Source organism: Xiphophorus maculatus, chromosome 4 (assembly GCF_002775205.1).
Source record: "Xiphophorus maculatus strain JP 163 A chromosome 4, X_maculatus-5.0-male, whole genome shotgun sequence".
Classification (NCBI taxonomy): Eukaryota; Metazoa; Chordata; class Actinopteri; order Cyprinodontiformes; family Poeciliidae; genus Xiphophorus; species Xiphophorus maculatus.
Genome location: NC_036446.1, coordinates 17,186,175 through 17,205,863, shown reverse-complemented (window position 1 = coordinate 17,205,863; position 19,689 = coordinate 17,186,175). Strand labels below are relative to the sequence as shown.

General features: G+C 38.9%; 1 protein-coding gene across 4 annotated transcripts in view; it reads right to left on the bottom strand.

Annotated features, from left to right (window-relative positions):
- Positions 1-1,175: 1,175 nt before the first annotated feature.
- zfhx3 (zinc finger homeobox 3) overlaps positions 1,176-19,689 on the bottom strand; it is a 222,154-nt gene continuing 203,640 nt past the window's right edge. For all 4 annotated transcript variants that reach the window (XM_023332816.1, XM_023332819.1, XM_023332818.1 and 1 more), the window contains 5 exons: positions 18,287-18,423; positions 17,553-17,753; positions 14,110-14,233; positions 8,180-13,693; positions 1,176-7,806 (listed from right to left, as the gene is read on the bottom strand). In XM_023332816.1, coding sequence (XP_023188584.1) covers positions 6,083-7,806; positions 8,180-13,693; positions 14,110-14,233; positions 17,553-17,753; positions 18,287-18,423 — 7,700 coding nt within the window. In that variant the 3' untranslated portion in view covers positions 1,176-6,082. The remainder of the gene's footprint in view (positions 7,807-8,179; positions 13,694-14,109; positions 14,234-17,552; positions 17,754-18,286; positions 18,424-19,689) is intronic.

Here is a 19,689-nt window from a genome sequence, read left to right as displayed (position 1 = left end):
AGAGTTATGTAGGCAAAGGTTATAATCTTTTTTCAATAGGATTCAAGAGTAGCAGATTTTTTTGTTCAGTTGCTTGTTTGTTTTGGTGTAAGTATCCCAACACATTATGCTGTTAAGTTTGGAGGGAACATTAAAGGAAAGTCTGAATAAACACTAACCAGTCAGTATGTGTCAGGTCTTCTGCTGCCAAAGCAGTACCAAATTGCTTTTACTTCTTTCAGTTCTGGTTTCAGCTCAGATGCCACAAAAATCCATGTTACACAGACAGACATCCTGCAAGCATCCTGCAAGTGTAAACAATCTGTTCCGTTATCCTCAAAACGAACATTAAATAGCAAGGGACAAAGAGCCAATTTGACATGGACTTACTAGATAGAAAACTCTGTTCTATTCTGTGCTTGGCTACAGGTTGTTATCCAGTATATTTTCTTACAAACACTTCACTCTGTCTTAATATAATAAACGACAAAGGCCAGCAATCATTCGCAGGCCATTCAGGTTAGATTTGTAGTCAAAAAAGGACAGAATTAAATAATTTAAATAACGCTGATGCTCTGGGAGACCCCATGCTGTTCATTTACATGAGCACGTGTTAATTAAAATTAATAAATGCAAATGAGCCAAAATGATCAAGTTAGTACTCATGACCCTAATAATATTTTGGTTAGATTTTTTTTTATAAAAAGCCCAAACCAAATTTTCAGTTAAATGTTTAATTTTTACTTCTTCAATAATAGAATAGAATAGAGACAGCCTTCATTGTCCAGCAAAAAGGAAATGCAAATATTTTTGTGAAATACAGCAGTCAGACTTTTGGTTAATAGGATGAGTAAATCATTATAAATCTGAATTATAATGCCTTTCTTTTGTTTGCTTATCAAAAGAAAGGCATACAATATCCTAAGTACATTGGGTTGACCGTTATAAAATTTCTGATAGTGATTTTACATTTGAATAAGTTAAATTTCTCAGTATGCTTTTAAAATCTCTATTAACCAAATACAGGGTCAGATCTGTACAGTTTTTGAATTGCAGCAGTACAAAATTATTCTCAGGCCTTAAATGGGCCTTGGGCCAAACATCTGATGCCTCTGGTTGAAAAGTTAAAACACACATACCTCACTGGAAGTGTTCCACTCTCGCGACACTCAAAAACGAGTCCAAGCAGTGCAGTTTATGCTCATACTTTTTTAATGTATCACAATGAGCAAGAAACATACTTGATGAAATATTTTCAAAGGAGTATATTCAATTACCATCTACAATCAACTTAACTAGGACAACAAGGTTTTGTGACAAAAGTTTCTTTAAAAGTCTGAAGTTCCATGTGGTTGTATGTATGTTCGTTTCCATGTAATTTGGTACAGTCTGGAAATCTTCATATAATTACAGTAACAAAAAAAACAAACAAAAAAAAACTAACAAGACTACAGTATAGAAAAGACATCAAGAACAACATTTTTGGTTTAACTTGCTCTTTTTTGTACATTGCAAGGCTGTTTTTTTCTACCCTCAGATGGGCTTCCTGGAGCCACAGAGCCATGCTTATGAGGCTCAAAGGAGGAGTAATTAAAGGAAAGAAAAACTAAAAGCATAAAAAAACATTGTGGCACCAGAAGTCACAAAAAGAACAGAGCGCTCCAGGTAACAGTTCATCTTTGAAGCTGGAGCAAATGGTTGTTTGGTTGTTAGTTTGGTTGGTAATTTTGGTTATTACGCTTTTTTTAGTGTCTGCCTCTAAGAAAGACAGCTCTGAGAACTCGTCCCCTCTCTATGTTAATAATTTCCCTATTTAGATTATGTAACCAACACAGAGAGGGGTGAGTCGCCGTTTGACTGGAGAGCTGTACTTGTCAACCAGAGACAAGCACAAGAAAATTAAACGGGTAGCAACATGAAGAGGAAGAAATGAAGCAAGCATCTCTGTCCATTCTGTCCTGAAATCTGAAAAATGTCCATCAAAGAGCAGAAGCTGAGGCAGAGCTAGAGAAAGAAAGGACAGATGGAGGGAGGGGATGGGGGAGGTTAGAGGCAGCTGGAGCCACTTAAAGTTCAGTTTCATTTAAAGACTTCCCTCTGTGTCACACGAGTCCATTGGATCCAGAGTCCATTCCCATTACAGAGATGTCAGTAATCAAATAAAGAGGTGGTTTTTAAAGCTGTTTTGAGCCTGCCTTTGGCTCCCGTGCCCAGTTTTGGTGTGCCCGCAGCCTCTCGTGTCCTCCTAACGAGGTCTCCAAAGCTTCCCAGAGTCCGTATTATTCATTTTCATTCTTTCTTCATCTCAAAGACAAAAAAAAAAAAAAAGAGAAAAAAAATGTCTTTAAATATATCTATATTTGTATACAGGTACATGTTTCACAGTGGGCAAAAAAATGACCTCTACAGCAAAATCTTGTCTTTGTCTTTCTCTTGCAAGTGTCCATTAAATGTATCCCAATGTGTAACTCGCATATATTTTATTGTAGCCACTATAAAATATGCACTTGTACGGGGCAGAAATTGTCGCTTTTTTGTCACAACTGCATAAAAGCTTTGGCCACATTAACGTATTCAATCAATGTTAAAAACTGCTCAGTGCTTCGGTTTCATCATTCTCGTTAAGAGCTATTATGTTTCAGTTTGATTTGTTAAGAATTTTATCACAATCCAGCTTTGTGGTTCTGTTTATTTGGTGTGTAACACATGAAAAAATAAAAAGGCAAACAAGAAAAAAATAAGTTGAATTGATGCTGGCTCTTCTGAAATACACACAGATACACACAGGCACACAAAACACACCCATACTAGCATCAGTCTATTGTGGAGACTTCAACTTTGTGGTCCACAAGAGAGCCCACATGATTACACTTTGAGTAAACAGAGAACAAACAATAACATTGAAACAGTGAATATAAAGAACATTGTCACACCATAAAGTGGCCAGGTCATTTTAGTTTGTTTTTCTTAATTTCAGCAATTCAAATTAAAGCTAGTGTTAATTTATGATTAAAAGCAATATACAGAAATTAAAGCAAATTGCAAACAAAAGAAAATAACAATATATATTTAACAATCTTTAAAAAATAAAATATGAAAACAAAACATAGTTGAGACAGTAAACTGGATAACTTAAGGTACACATTAACAGTATTCCAAGGAACTGGATTTGAGAATTTTCAAGCTTGAAGACTAGAGCTACTGACATCAACAGCACAGCAAGGTATTAACACCAAGTCACATTTTTCTGCCAGAAGTAGCACTTTTTTAAACACTTTAGAGATTGTGCCTTGTATTCATTAGGGTTAATATTGACCAAAAGTTTTTTACTCAAAAAATTTAAAGACACCTTGGTTTTGGTCTAGAAAATCTTGTGTTTCACATCATTAAATGAGAAGATGCGGGCACCTATACACAACCATTTCCTTTCCAGCAAAATTAATTAGATGACTTCTTTGGATATGAGAGCATCCGAAGTGTTTGAAAGCAAAGGACATCTTCAATAAAATGAAATAAACTTCCAACTCTTCAGCAGAAATAATGCTTTGGACTGAAGATGCCCCTAAAAACCTGTAATCTAAGAGTGGAAGTGGTACCCTGCACAAACATGAAACAAGTTACTATTAGACCTCATGGGAAAGGGTGACAAGACCTCAGCAAAAAGCCATTGATTCCCTCTGAGACTAGGGGGAGGTTGAATGGCAATAATGTAGAAAACAAAATCAAAACATGAGACACATCAGTACCAGATGTATTATATACATTTTTTGGTAACCACTGTTACTTGCTTAACAAGTAAGCAACAACCTTGATTGGATGGAGGGATTTTCAGCCATGTTCCATGCCAGCACAAAATGACATACAGAGGTCGCTGTGTTCAGCAACCAACTATGCAAAAAATATACACAACAGTTTACAGTCATTTTAAAAAATGAGAGAAAATAGATTGTGAAAATAAAAACAATCAAATGAAATTAGATTGATCAGTCCTTGCTTAAGAAAAATCCATAGTGATATTTGGAATGCACTGTTCTTTACAAACGTTATAGATCATTGGCTTTAAACATTGGTCTGTTCAAAAAGAAACTCCGCAAAATGTCCTTTGGAACAAATATTCACAGTCTTCAAAGTTCCGTTTTTGCAACAAGAAAAAAAAAAGTGTTGCAGAGGCAAGAAATTGGTTTATTGTTTGTTTTAGTTAAAGCTTAGCCAAAAGCAAAATGAGCATGCATCTAGGTATTAATTTTTTTCATTTTTGTTTTTTCAAAAATCTACATTAGCAGCAAAACGTATGTCCTTGAAGACCAGACCTTATACATTTTCTTTAAAAAAATGGACATTTAAATGTGACAAAAGTCAAACAAAAATCAATAACCTCTATCTTACAAACTGCAATGGCTCTGTAACGGTGCTACTCCACAATGCAAGGACAAGGGCCCTTTTTGGTTTTTGGTTATTTACGTAAAAAAGCTACCCGCTTGCTTGCGAACAAGCAGAAATGGCAACTTGGATACGTACTCCTTTAACTTTTAAAACTTTGTGTTCTTTCCTCAAAAAACAGCAACAAATTCTCAAGTATAAAGAAGCCTCTTTTCTCATCTTTATGCACCAATGGTGAAAGTGTTTAGTCTTTGGATTTTCTTTTGTCTTAAAGCGTGAGAATTATTAGTAGTAATCTTTTTTTCATTTATGGAAACAAAATTGACAAAACAAACAAACAAAAAACAATGTAGCCACTCAACATGAAGAACAATATACCTGCTTTGTAGTATACATGACTACAAACACAGAGCAGAAGAGAAAATAAGTGCGAAGAAAGAAACAAGATGAATGACAATTAGGAGTCTGACAAGTGCACAAAGTTAACACAAAAATTAAATTAAAAATAAATCTCTCAGTATTTCACCCAGGATCATTTGGTTTGAACAATACCAACCACATCACAAAATTAAATAAATTTTGATCCTAAAGAGGATCCTGCCTTGTCAAGAGGGGCATTTGGGAGAATGTTTCACAAGAGTTTGATAAGACAGAAACAATGTTTAGATAAATTACCTCTCATTAACCTAGACTATTGGAATGACCAAGTCAACATCAAATGAAGTGTCTTAAAATTAGACAATACAAAAGTTAAATGTACACAAAGTTTTTTCCCCAATCTACCATACTGTTGAAATCAATTTCCAATGCAACAATCTACTCAACACCAAAAATGCTCATATCTATCATAAATACAGAAGGTTTTATTTATTTATTTTTTTTTATCAAAAGTCTTTTCAAATTGCCCATTACTATGTCTGCAATGTTTATCTGGATGTAATGGGAATTCCTCACTTTATGAGGATTTTAAAATTAGGAATATTAATCATTAATCCTTTAAAATGCCCAGAAGAAATGCCTTGTTAAATTAAATTTAACATAAAACTTTGTTGTTAAATCAAGTTAAGGAAGTAAAAAAAAAAATCATCTTATTGGAAAAAAAAAAGTAAAACGTGAGTCTCTGTAACAGGAAAAAAAACATCTTTGAGCTGTTGACCTGAGAATAAAATAGACATTACATTATTCTTTTACCTTTGCAAGCCATTGGTATCTGAATGCTTAAGTAGCAAGAAAACTGAACTGAACAGACTATTCTCCCATACAGTACATACTGGCTTTTAGTGACTGTGCTCTTAGTAGAAAGTATTGGGTTACTTACTTGCATTCCTTAAAAAAGGGCTATTGGGCCATTTGCCAACTTTGAGGCAGTACACTGCCTTACAGTACAGCATTTTTCCACTATTACATAAAATATAACTGCTGTGATCTTTGATCTTTCTTGTCCTCACACCTTAGTATGCCTGGATTTCAGTTGGGTTAAACATAAAGAAAATGAAAAAATAAAAAAAATAAAAACCAGCATGTTGATATGGGAAAACAATCCACTAACATTTAATTTTTGGTTACAAGCTTTGGAATTGCAGTTAGTCTTTACACATCTTTTTCTGAAACTGGTTTGTATACTTTTAATGTATTTTTAACATTGCTGCTTTTTATGATTTTTTGTGTTTTTTTGTCATTTTCTTTGTATTTTTTTAAATATTGTCCATCACTGAAAGCTCTTTTACAATCTGATGGAGTCTGTTCCTACACTAGCCAGGTTACTACTACAACTATTACTGTCTTTGACATAGGTAGGCTGCTGCGGCTCCTCTGTTGCCCTGCCCTGCCTATCTGCTGACTTCTGACTGCTGTCAGAGTCAGACTCGTCGGTAAAGACGTCTGTTGGTATCGAGGTCTGAACTCCTGAGGTGCTCAATGAACTTGAGGTAACCGTTGAGGGTGAGGACACTGGAGGAAAAGAGGAGGAGGGACTAGCACTGGGCTTTCCAGCTGAAGCTCTGGAGAAGGGGACCTGGGGCCAGGGTTTGCTGACAGCTGCAGTATTGAGTTGGGCCTTAGAGGAAGAGCACAGGGAAGTGGAGACAGCAGAGGACGGCATGGTGGCTGATGTTGTTGGCAAGGGAGATGGGCTGCTGATGGGATGAGTGGCAGACTGCGAGGTAGATGCGGTGTTAGGACTGGGGAAGCAGGCTGAAGAGTGAGGTAATAAACTAGTAGCGTGCTCTTTGGCATTTCTGACTGATCGCTTGATTGTTCTGTGTTTGTGCAATGCCGATTCCAGGTGTTGACTGAGTGCTTTCTCTCCATCCAACGTAGTGTCACAAGCCAAGCAGTCATAGAGACTTCCGCCCCCTCCACCTATGCCACCGGGGACACGCAGCAATACCTCTTGCAGATTTGCCACAGATTGACCAAAGAAACAGTTAGATTTAATGTGGGTAATAGCTGCTTCTTCCTTGATGAAAACAGCTTGACACTTGCGACAGGCAAGTTTACTCTGCACCTTGGGGACAATGTACTGGTCTAGATGAAGGTCCATAGCTTTGTCATCTATCTCGTTCTGCTCAGAAGATACTTTGTTATGGGAGGAGGAGGATATGGGGGTTTCACTGTGGGGGTTGCTCTTTTGCTCCTCTGTTTTTACTGAATCTTTGGCAGCCTCTTTGCGATTCCCTAAGTTTTGAGTAGGAGCTGCAGTTTGGCTTGCCTTGGGTTGCTGGATCTGTTGAAGCTGCCGCTGCTGCTGCTGTAGTGCCTCCTGTAAGCTTTGCTGATATTGCTGGTAATGCTGCAATAGTGAACCTGGAGAAAGACCCATGAGTGCTTGGGACAATGCTGGGTTATATGGGAAAAGGCTTTCCATACCATACATTGGTTGCAGATAGCCCCCCTGGAGAGCCCCAGGGATCTGTGGAGTGTAATAAGGGGAAAAGCCTGGCATGAAATAAGGTAAAAACTGATTTGTAAGGAGAGCTGTGGGGTCTGATGCTAAAGCAGCCTGCAGAGCTTGAAGCTGGGCAGGATCTACCACATACTCCATACCAGGTGTTGGCATGGAGGTGGCAGGAACAGCTGTGTCTGGTTTCTCCTTCTTGGCACTTGCAGCAGAAGTGGAAGGGGCTGGGGTGCTTCCAGTTGAAGATGGAGTTGAGGGTTTTTCTGTCTTTTCCTTGGGTTTATCCTTCTCCTTCTCTCTTAAACTTTCAACATCACGTTCCTTGTGGGGTCCAGGTCGTAAGCCTGATGGGGTAGTGGAAGAAGTGGAGCTCGATGTGGGCGTAGGGCTTGAGTGAGAAGCAGATGTGTTGGTCTGGGCAGGGCTCGATGCTGCAAGAGATGCTGAAGAGGGAGGTTTATTAGGCAATCCAGAAGTGGGCAGGCTTGGTGAGGGAACACTGGCACCCGTCATATTCAGGAGGTTTGAGGGTTTTGGAGGAGTTAAAGCTGAAAGTTTGTCAGAAAAAACAAGAAATGTTAAACCCACATAAAGTACCATTAACAGTTGCAAAGAGAAAAAACAATGCATTTTATTTAGTACACATAGAAGAATAAAGAAGATTGCTGATATATGAATGGCAATGGCTCATTTAATTTTTATAAATGAAAGTCAGTCAAGTTAGCTAATTTCTTGTAACAAGAGTGTAAACTTCTTCAGCATATCAAGAATAGTAAAAGATCAATATATTAAAGAAATTCATGCAACTGATAGAAGGGCAAGAGAAATGTAATATTTCTTCAAGATGTCTATTATTAGTTTCAAGTTTCTTTGTATGGCATGTAAAGTCTGGTATTCAGTCAGTTTGAAACAATGACATACCTGAATTAGATGAGTTAAAGCTGGATAGAGAAGGGCTACCAACCCCTGGCAAAAGTACAGGTGGGATGCCTTGCAGATTTGGGTAGGCTGACTGGAGATTCAGAGCCTGCATAGCAGGGTTATCAAACATCCCCTGCTGCTGCATGGCCTGCTGTTGTGCCAGACCCAAAACTTCATTGGCCTTCTTAATGCGATCCATCTCTTGCTGGGCCATGAGCTGGCGAACAGTAGCTGGGTCAAAATATTCTTTTTCTTTATCAATCTGGCTCCCAATGGTATCTTTCACCTTGGATATGTGTTGTTGAGAGAATATATGATCACGAACAGAAAGGCGAGCACTGTACTTAACGGCACACAATGTGCATTCAGTCTTTGGCCCCTCGTAAGATGTCTGGTTTATTCCAAAGTGCTTAGCCATGTTCAGTTTTGCCTTTTTCTCCTTGGCACGAGCATTTTGAAACCACACTTGAACCACTCTCTTTGGAAGTCCAATGTCATTGCCAAGTACCTCACACTCCAGCATAGTGGGTGTTCTGTAGTCATTAAAGCAAGACTTCAACACTTTCAGCTGGAGGTTCGTCATTTGGGTCCGGAAACGCTTTTGGCCTGGTCTGTCTCCACTGTCAATGCTCCTGGTACCTGAGGCTCCAGGGCTTGGTGAGCAGGGGTCAGCCAGGCTGGATGTCTCACTGTGGTCAATCATATTTTCATTGTCATAGTCCTTAGCATAAAAGCTTGTTGCAGGGCTTACTAACCCTGATGACATTTGGTCATCATTTTCAAGCATAGTGGCTGTACCTCCAGACTTGGGTAGGTAATCACCACTATTTTGGCTGGGCTTTGCATCAGCACTGTCATTATCTGCATTGGCTTCATCCCCTGTAGTCGTGTCTGTGATTGCCGTGTTCACAGATGAACAGTCGTCATTATCCAGTTTGTTTTGATCAAAGCTGAGGTTCACAGAGGACATTGTTGCACCCTCAAAGTCTTCCATTCCTTCGACTTTGATGGATGAAGGGCTCAGCAGACCCCTGGGAGACAGATCCATGCTTTTATTTACTGGAGACATAGAGGAGCTTTGTCCATCACTGTTCACTGTTGAGGCTAGTTGGGAATAGCCTGATGTATCCAAAACATCCATTTTAATTTGCATGCTCTCCTGCTCAGGTAGCAAACCAGTGAGAGTTAAATTGTATCCAGCACGTTTGGCTTCATGCCAGTGACGGGATCTAATGTGTGCCTCAAGGGCCGTTTTTGCCTTGAATAGAGCTCGGCAAAATGGGCACCTACGATGAGCTTGGGCTGGCCCTACAGCCCTGAACTGGCCTTTTCTCTCTCTTGCTCTAGTATTTTGGAACCACACTTGCACAACTCTCTTTTTTAATCCCACCTCATGAGCAATGTGATCAAGCATTTTACGAGTGGGGTTTGAGTCTAATAAATACTTCTGATATAGGATCTCTAGTTGCTCAGGTGTAATGGTGGTTCTGAGCCGCTTGTCTCGCTGTGGTTCCTCTCCACTATTTGCACTGTCATTCTCTCCAGGGCTAGTACTAGCCTTTTCTTCAAGCTTTCTTTTCAGGGAATTCATGGTGGAGGTTGGAGTGGATGGAGAGGTGGCAGAACTGCTGGGTATCTGAGGCATTGCACCAGAGAGAAGCTGGGTTGCCAGTAGAGGATTGCTGGGATCAAACAGCATAAAGGGCATGTCAAGTGGACGATCAAGGAATTGAGGATGGATGAACTGATTTTGCACAGAGAGAAAGTGCAGTTGCTGGTGTTCTTGCCAGTGCTCAAAGGATGGAAAGCCAATCTTGCACTGCTCACACTGGTATGGAATCATCTGCTGTGCCAGCTGCTGTGTAGCAGAGGATAGGTGTGGATTGAGACCCAAGTGGGAGCTTTGTGAGGATGCCTGGGTTGTCTGAGAAGATGATGGGCCACACTGCTGCTGTTGCTGAGACAATGATGAATGCTTGACAGCCTTAGAGACATGCATCTTTTCCTCTCTCTGAGATCTAGTATGTTGGGGTTCAGACTGGGTTTGGAGAATGATTTCCTGCTTTATAGAAGTTTGAGTATCTCGTGGATCACTAGAAATTTCTGGCAGCTGTTTGGGATTTTCATCATAGGGGTTTGAGGTGGTTGCTGGTGATGCTTCCTCTTTCTCAACCGATGAGAGTTGTGAAAATGCTGATGTTGATGGAGGAAGAGGGCAAAGACTTGAAGAGGAGGGCATTGGTGTGTGACAGGATGACCCAGAGGGAGTATAGCTGTCATGGGAAAAATCCAACGAATCCTCATTTTGGCTGTCATACTGCCCATCCTCATCTTCATCTTTATAACACAGCTTTTTTTGGTGTTTTATCAAGTCAAAGATACGCTGGAAAACCAGACTGCATTTCTTGCACTGGTAGTTTAGATTTGATGTACGGATATATCGGTCGTTTGACAGTTCTCGCCTTTCTCCATCTTTAGCTCCATCACCCTGGTTTTCATAATTCTTTCTTGCCTTTTGTCGAGCATTTTGGAACCACACAACAATAACACGGGTGGGAAGGTTCAAAAGGTTGGAGAGCTGTTCAAACTCATCATCTTTCGGATAAGCATTTGCATCAAAGAAGTCTTGTAGGACTCTTAGCTGGTAGTCAGTAAACCGGGTCCTAGATGATCTCTTACTTCCATAGAGTTCATGTTTCTGAGGTTCAGGGGAAGGAGGTTTGGAATCAATTTTTGTTTCTTCTAGAGTTGTTGTTGGAGGATTGTTGAAATTGTAAGGAGAGTCCTTGTTGCGCTGACGTTCTTTAAAGAGTGTATTTCTGAACCAGTGCTTTATCACTTTTTGTGGCAGCCCAGACTTATCTGCCATTTCTTTAATTTGTTCTTCATTTGGTGAGTTGTTTATATCAAAGTACTGTCGCAGGACTCTAAGCTGGTCATCAGTGATGCGAGTCCGTGGCCTCTTGTTCTGTTGCTGTAACATGGCAGGTGTAAGCTGTTGTTGATAGAGTTGGGCCAAGTCTGATGCCAAGCTTGGCTCGACAGAAGGTAACTGAGGAGTCAACTGAGTGGGCAGGGACTGCAAAGACATGGGCTGCATCATAAGTGGAGAGAACAAGGGTAAATCCATTGGCATGGGTATTTGTGTCATTGGAACTGGGGGTTGTGGAGGAGGTACAGTGGGAGGAGTGAGTGAGGCTGAAGAGACTGGAATATTTGGTGTTGGAGCTCTTTGGGGTGGTGGCGGAGGTGGAGGTGGAGGAGGAGGTTGGGCAGGAGCAGGACTAGCTTCTGGTGTTGGAGGTCTTAGTGGATAGAGTTTATCATAATGCTCTCTGTATTCCTTAGCAAATCTCTCCAAGGATCTAAAAGGGAAAAAAGCCTGGTGGATATGCTCCTGGTGACTCTTTAGAATCAGTATGTTTGAAAACAGCTTGCCACAGACTTCACATTCCAGTTTCTCTAATCCTTCAATGGGATCTACAACCTTCATTATTCCACCTGAACCACCTGATCCTGTAGGACCACTTGTCTTTTTCTGAGCTTTCTGTTTATTTTCGTTGTATTGAATAACTAATTCAAATCCAAAGTTTTCCAGCAAGGCTTTAGTTGCATTTCCTCGAGCATCTGAAGCAATCCTAGGTGGAAGCATGCCAGCATCTTGATTAATGTTTAGTGAAATGTTCTGAATGTCCTTTTTTTCTTTTGGTTTGCTTTCAGTGGAATCTTTGTTTATTTTGTCCTCACTTTTCTCAGTTACATCTTTCTCTTTTAGTATTTCTTTATCTTTTTCATCTTTTGAGGAGGAATGTTTCTGCTTTTTTTCAGCCTGCTGGAGAAGAGATGCACTCTGCTGTAGCAAAGCCATCTGCCCTTGAACCTGTGAGTGAGCTTGCTGTTGCTGCTGTTGATGCTGCTGCTGTTGGTGCTGCTGTTGTAGGTGATGATGCATTAATTGCTGTTGCAAGCAACTCTGCTGGGCCTGCTGGGCTGAGTTTTTTAAATCTTCTTGCAGGGCAGAAGCTGCAGATCCTGCTAGGCTGAGAACAGAGTTGCTGATGTTGATATCTGGGTTAAGTTGAAATTCTGCTCCAGGGATGTAGAAAGGAAACAGTAATTGCTGCTGCTGCAGCGGCAGAAGTGCATCAGTTGTCATTGGGAAGTGCTGCAGAAGTGCTGGATTGAATAGCTGTGATTGTAAAAGAGCAGCCTGCTGCTGAAGCTCCTGCTGAAGCTGGGCTTGAGCCTGAGCTTGTGCTTGAGCCAATTGCTGTTGTTGCTGAAGCTGCTGTTGTTGCCCTCTTGCAGAGAGAATCTCACTAAATTTAGACTTTTTTACTTCATGGTTGTCAGATGATGAAGAATGACAGCTTGCTGAAGAATTTCCCAAACTTTCAATGCCATGAGTCTGATTCATGTGATTTCCTCCATGAATACTTTGAGCTGCCTGAGATCCAGAAGAACTGTGGTTTGCTGAGCTAGGAGTAGAGTTACTGGCTGGGCTTGGACTAGTTGTTGACGTGGTTATGCTGGACCCTCCGCTAATTAGACCGGTTGTACTTGCAGAACTGGTGATTCCTCCAGCTGCTTCAAGTTTGGCTGCCCTAGCTTTGGTCTGGTGTAGAACAGAGCGCATGTGAATTTCCAGAGTTGAACTCTGGCTATATGCCACATTGCAAGTGCTGCACTTAAATGGCTTATTATCAGGACTGCTGGTAGGCTCTGGTTGACCAGTAGTGGATTCCTGAAGAGCTCTTTTCACCTTGTGTAGGTGGGAGACAGAGTTATAATGAACTAACAGAATGTTCTTCTGTGTAAAAGACTCTTTGCATACAGTACACTTGAATGGACGAGATGGATCCAAAAACTTCTCCATTGTAAAGTTGGGGCCCTTTCTGAACGGTAGTGCTCGTTTGGGTTCGGATCCAGAATCTTCCTGTAGTGAGCCAGAATCACTGCCTGTTGGACTTTGCTTTTCATCAGGGTCACTGTCATCTCCCTCTTTGTCATCTTCTCCCAGGCTCCCATGCTCCTCATTAAGAGCCAGATCCCCCATTGCCATAATGTCCCCATTCATCAATAATCCTCCATAAAGTTGCTGGATATCAGCTTCACTCAGCTCCAAATGGCTGGTTTCTAAGTGCTTCTTCAAGGCTTGTAGAGTTCTAAAGCTCCGCTGACAAAGGCAGCACATAGTAGCTGCTCTGATCACATGGTACTGTGAGTGAAGCTGCAGTTTCTCCACAGTCTTGAAGGCCAAACTGCACTGGTTACATCTATACTTATAGACATGGCGATCAGAAACCGGCAACTGGGGCCTTTTGTTGTGAACTTCGTTGAAGTGCATTTGGAGAGAGTTGGAGGATTTAAACACTTGACTGCAGCCTTTCTTCCAACACAAAAATCCAGTGGCATCTTCCTTTTCTGACTGCTGATCCTCAGAAGGTGACTTGCGAGATTCAGCTATGTCTGTGGTGAGGGACATCCCTTTCTCTGGATCAGCATCTGTGGCATCTGTAAATAAATCAACAAAGAACTACTTATCAAGGCATCACCATTTGCAGTTATTTTCCAATTAAGTTTAGTAATGGAGAAAAATACTTTTATTGTGCATCCACAGGCAGGAATGTGTACAAAAAGATCAACCTTGTGATTAATTACAAGGTGTTAAAATACCAACCATTCATCCAGTTATGTTGTGAGTGAGAGCCACAGAATAAAAGCGTATTTAATATGCTGAGTGAGAAAAAACTGTAGTGCCTCCTAATTTTCTGATGCTCTCTTTATGACTTAATATTTTTTGTATTTACAATTGCCAAATGCTTATCAAGGTAAATAAAGATATGACTTAAAAATCCCATGGTTGGTATTACAGAAAATATGTATGTTATCAAATTTAAAGGTAATATTTCAAATACTGAGATACTAACCAGTCTGCTTTTTTGTGTCCTCAGAGATGGAGTTGGCTGTAGCAAGTGGGGTGCTCTGTGACTCTTTGTCTGGACTAGGCACTGGTATGAACATGCTTGCTGGTAGAACCTCAGTGGCTGTGACCTGTAGACACAAAACACAAAAGAATTCAAGTTTTAAAAATCTTACTTAGTGACTATGTGTGCTTAAAATTTGGTTTAAAAAGTCAAATGGCCAGATAAAACACAAACCCAGCAAAATCACATTTAAAGAGAAAACATCATCAGACTTTTGTTATTTTTTCAGAGCTATATAATTATTTCGAAGACACCTTTAGGAAATGAACAAATATTTGTAGTTACCGCTCTGTAAAAACAGAAAGTGAGTAACGTATATGGGTAATGATGAATGATATGGATCTGCAGTCAAAAAAAAACAAAGCAAAAAAACTATAAACAGAAATATGTTTAATCCATGTGTGGCTGGAGCTGGTGTCTGAGAGCATAATCTTTACCAAGTATAAAAATGCTTTCTTTTAAAGCATTTTTTTCTTTCTTCTGTGTGTCTGAGTGAAATGAAGAGAGCGACTGCACATACAGGTTGCTAATATATGAGTGTTTTAACTTTTCATCCATCCAACACATGTGTAGCATTTGATAGAAATTGTTTTTCAGAGCCAAATAACATCATGCTGTGGGAAAACTAGACTGACTTATAAAGTTTTAGTGACAAGACAACCTGTCCTCAAAATCATACTTTGACAGCTACCTGACTATATACATAGTGCAGAGTAATACAAACACAGTTGGAAAAAAAACAATTTAGTAATTCAAAATAGACTTTTCTGCTGGCATAGGTGTTGGGAGGAACTGGGTAATGAACGACACATCAGAGGGACAATGCAGGTCAGAACTGAAGCATAAATGTTCATGTGAATTCTGCCTGAACTTTAATGTTTCGAATCGCAGTTTTTGTCACAAGTGTTAACTTACTACTATGACAAATTTCTGGTTGTATGGTTTCACAACAAACAGCTGTTAAATTCCTTAATAGGCAGCTGGCTTAAACATAGACATTTATTTTTATTTACTCCTCCTCACTGCATAAAATGCCATGTAAATCCTAAATATATGAACTCAAATTTGAGCTTGGCACTACCTTTTGCCTTGAAACCTCTGTCTGGAATTTCAAACTAAAAGTGACAACTCTATCAACTTCCTGCAGCAATCTTGGATGTTTTGTTCTCATTTCTTTTCTTTTCTAGTGTTTTTTTTTTTTTACATCATATATAACAATTATATGCTGAAGGTCTAATATGAACTGGAATCGTAATACTGTAAAAATGTCAGTATCTGCCCATTTAATTAAAATACATTTTAGATTTAATGTCAAAATCCTAAAACATCTGAAAATTACATGTATGAAATCAAAACACCAATAAAACTTACAAAAAAGACAAACAAATATTTGATTTATAAAAGAAACATGCCAGTTTCTAAACAATGGCTTCATTAAACAGTTAGGTGAAAGAGTTGATCCCAAGGTCACTTTTAATTCAGACTGCCTAATTGGCAGACATAGTTTAAAATTGCTATCATCCAGTCAGTCTCAGAATTAATGAAGCACAATTATTTTCATCACCCCTAACTAATGCAAAAAGAAAATGAGACCTGGAATGAAGGCGAGCAGACTAAACAAGTCGATGTATTTTATATATAAGAGAAAAACACAAGAAAAAAAATAAAAAGAAGTGCAAAGACAACAAATGAATTAAGGGAGAGTAAATGCATCAGTATGCACACTTGGAAAGAAATAAAAGTCACCTATCTCAGAATTAATTAGGGTATTTTAAGAAGACATGCGAAAGGGATGAAGTATATTTCCATCTGCATTCACCAGCTGTAAAAAGGTTCAGGCTTTAATGTGTGTTATATTACCTCTGTTCTGTCTCCCCTTGTAGTGTTTCAGTACATTACTAGCGCTATAAAAGAAATAAATATTGCTATCTACCATACTAATGTGCATGTCATTTACTTTCTAGATAGGGGATGAAAATGGCTAGGAAGCAGACAGAGAAATGTTTTATAGTGTGATTGTTTAGCGTGTTATTTAGCCTCAGAGAATGGGAGAGAACAAAGATTTGCTGTTTGATTTAGAAGCAAATTGGGAATTTTTGATTGATTATTCAACCTTGATGTGTTTTAAATAAAGCAAAGATTGTTTTGTCTTGAGAAAACAAGAGCAAAAATAATATAAATTGAGAGTCACTGATTTCACACATCACAAAAACTACAATTGTAATATTTTATTTACTTTGAAAGTGATTCTGTTATTTGCTACTGAATAGGTAACAAATAATATCTCCATTTTTTGTTCAGCTATTAATTATTTATTAGTTGATCTGTGTCACAAATATTACAATTATAATCAAAAGGTCTTGCTTTGACCAGAACAAAGCTACTCCTCAGAGACTAATGAATTAGTCTCCGAATTCATTGAAGTTGTTGAGAAAATAAATGAGTAGCTAACAATGTATGAATCCAAAGTTTAAAAACTAAAGAGATCTGCAGGATCAACTACAGTACAGTAGTCTTATTTACCCCTTTAACTTTAATATACTTTATTAGAACTGCTCTATGCAATACATGGTGTTTAAATACCCATGTATTGCATGCAATAACGAATAACTAGATAAAATCAGCTTCAGCCAAGTGCCTTCAGAAGCCACCTCATTAGTAAATAATGTCCGCCTGTAAGTAACTAACTTTATAATGATATTAATATAACTGTTCTGTGAAGGTCTCAGAGGTTTGTTAGAGAACACTATGAAAACCATGGTAAAAACCCCAGGCAGGCCAGGGATGGATGTGTGGAAAGCTTAAAGCAGGATAATGTTATATAAAGATATTCAAAGTTTTAAATTCTCACAGGACATTGTTAAATCTATCACCTGATTTCAAAATAGTGTGGCACAACAAAGCTAGCAACCATAAACTTCAATTAGCTTAAATTGAAGTTTATGGTTTTAACATAAAAAATGTTCAAGGATCATAGATACTGTTGTAAGGGATAATATTTTACAATATAGTATATTATTTGCTTTACTTAAACTCTTGTGTTATGATTTAAACATCTTGGTTTTTACAAAGTTTTAGTTTAATTAGTTCCTTACATATACTGGCTCAGAAAACTAGAGCACATCTTTGCATTTTTTTTCTCCCATTTTATTATGAGATATTAGGATATATTGAAATAGTGAAAAGAAATTCCTGCTTGGTGCAGATTAAAACAAATAATGTTCTATTTGAGGCGCTCACATTAGATGTTTGAAGGCACCTAGGAGTACAACAAAACAATAATCACAGAAATGCACTCATGAAACTGGTTACCTAAACCCTCTCAACATTCCCAGTCCTTCTACATCCAGTCACATTCAAAGTATTTGTAATAACTCAGGACTTACTGTGGCTATTAGCTTGTCAACACAGTCGGGTGCAACACTGTGGAGGTGTGTGAGGTGGAACTGCAGGTGAATCTTATTATTGAGCATGTCCTGGCACAGTGGGCAGCGTAACATTGGCTGAACAGAGTGCTGTGTCATCACGTGCATTCTGAGGCGATTCAGGTCCGTGTTGGTGAATTTGCAGTAGGGGCACTGGTACATCTGGAGGTGGTGGCAGAGACAAAAGAACCAAAAGGTTAACATGGTGAAACCAGGATACTTGTCTTAGTAGAATCTGTATCTCAGGGGGAAGAGTATTGGCACTCCCCTCTAACAGCAGACCGCTCTGATCACACCCACACATGTGGAAAAGTGAGCAGCGCCGAGTCTTGGCAGTTGGCACCGACTTGAAAGTGGTCTCATCTGTCAAATACCATATTGATTTTCCAGCTTATGCACAATTAGCAGTGCTGGCCTAGCAGATTTGCTAAATTAATTTTGAGTAGATCTAAAAGAAGAAAATCTGCATAACATAAAAAAGCTCAGCACTGAGAATTACTTGTAGAGGTTTATATTGAACTGATTCATAAGCTTGAGACTTTTAATGATGTCTTGGTAATTAATGACGAGATAACCTTTAGCTAGATGCCCTTAATTCAAAGGAAAGTAGACTTTTTAAAAACAAGTTATAGGCCATATAGGCTGTCAACATATAATTTTTTTTTTTTTAAAAACCTGTGTTTTTTAATGCCGACCTGCTCTGCAGTTCCCTTTTCAGCTGTCCTGGGACGCTTCAAGGAAAGCGGGGTGTCAGAGACCTCCGAGCGGGAAGAGGGCCTTTTGGAGGGAAGAGGAGAATCCGACTGGTGCCGTTCCAAGTGGCCAGACGCACCTGAAAATATTCCAATAGAAACAAACATATAAACAAAAGGACTAAGAGGGAACAACAGATATGTTAGGACAACTTGAGAACCTGGCAGCTTGATACCAGATCAATAACAGTGAGAATAAAGAGCCTTTGGATGTTTTTCTCAGATGTGATTTAAGTGCATTTAATGGGAATTGGGCAGGAAAATTATTAGCAATAACAAACAGTTATGGAATGCACTACCAATGCCAACTGATGGGCCATTTGAGTCTCGAGTTGTGGAATCAAAACAACACCATAGCCCAAGATTTAAGTTTCACGTCATTACAAAATGTCACATCATATGAGATTCTTACTTTGATTTTGACCATTAGATGTTCTCATGTTTTGCAGAGGGGCAGAGATCTCTGTCAACATCTACGCACCAAGATGTGACTTGCCTCTGTGTACATTTGTTTGATATTTTGTCATATGGAAAATTGCAGCACAATAATTGCTACTTTTATCTCTTACATTGTCCCTCACTACATACAGAGTTTGGCTCCATTCGCCTGATACATTTTGCAGCAAGAAGTGAAGTGGTCCAATTTGATTTCTTAGCCGTGCTCACTGTTTAAGGGGTTAATATGAATTAATTAATATACTTAGGACAATTCTTTTTGTTTGTAATGTTTCTAATACATTTATTCACAATATTTATTCCATAACATCTGAATCAAATTGCATCATATAGTGTGTGGCAGCTTGAAAAGGCATCTCTAGATAATCCAAAATCATGTTTTACTAGAACTTCAGTGTATAACTAAAGGTTATGAACTAAAAAAAATAAATGAACGAAACAAATGTTTTGTGTATGGGGCCCTTAGAATTGTCATAACTTTTCCCCCTATACGGCGCCCCTGTGTACTAGTACATATCAAATAAATCAGATGCAGCAATAAAGTAATATATTTCATGCCAGTCATCTCAAAAAGTGAAACTCATTATCTATCTCTTGTAATGTTGACGATTATGGCTTGCAGATAATAAAAGCCCAAAATTCAGTTTTTAAGAAAACTAGAATATTGTGAAAAAGGTCATTAATGGGAATTGATGGTGTCATATTTTAATCAGCTAATTAACTCAAAACACCTGCAAAGGTTTCCTGAGCCATTAAACAGTCTCTCACTATGGGTCAGTAGGCTACACAATCATTGGTAAGAAAGCTGACTTGACAAAACATCCAAGAGACAGTCATCGACACCCTTCACGGGGAGGTGAAGTCATGAAAAGTCATTGCTGAAGAAGCTG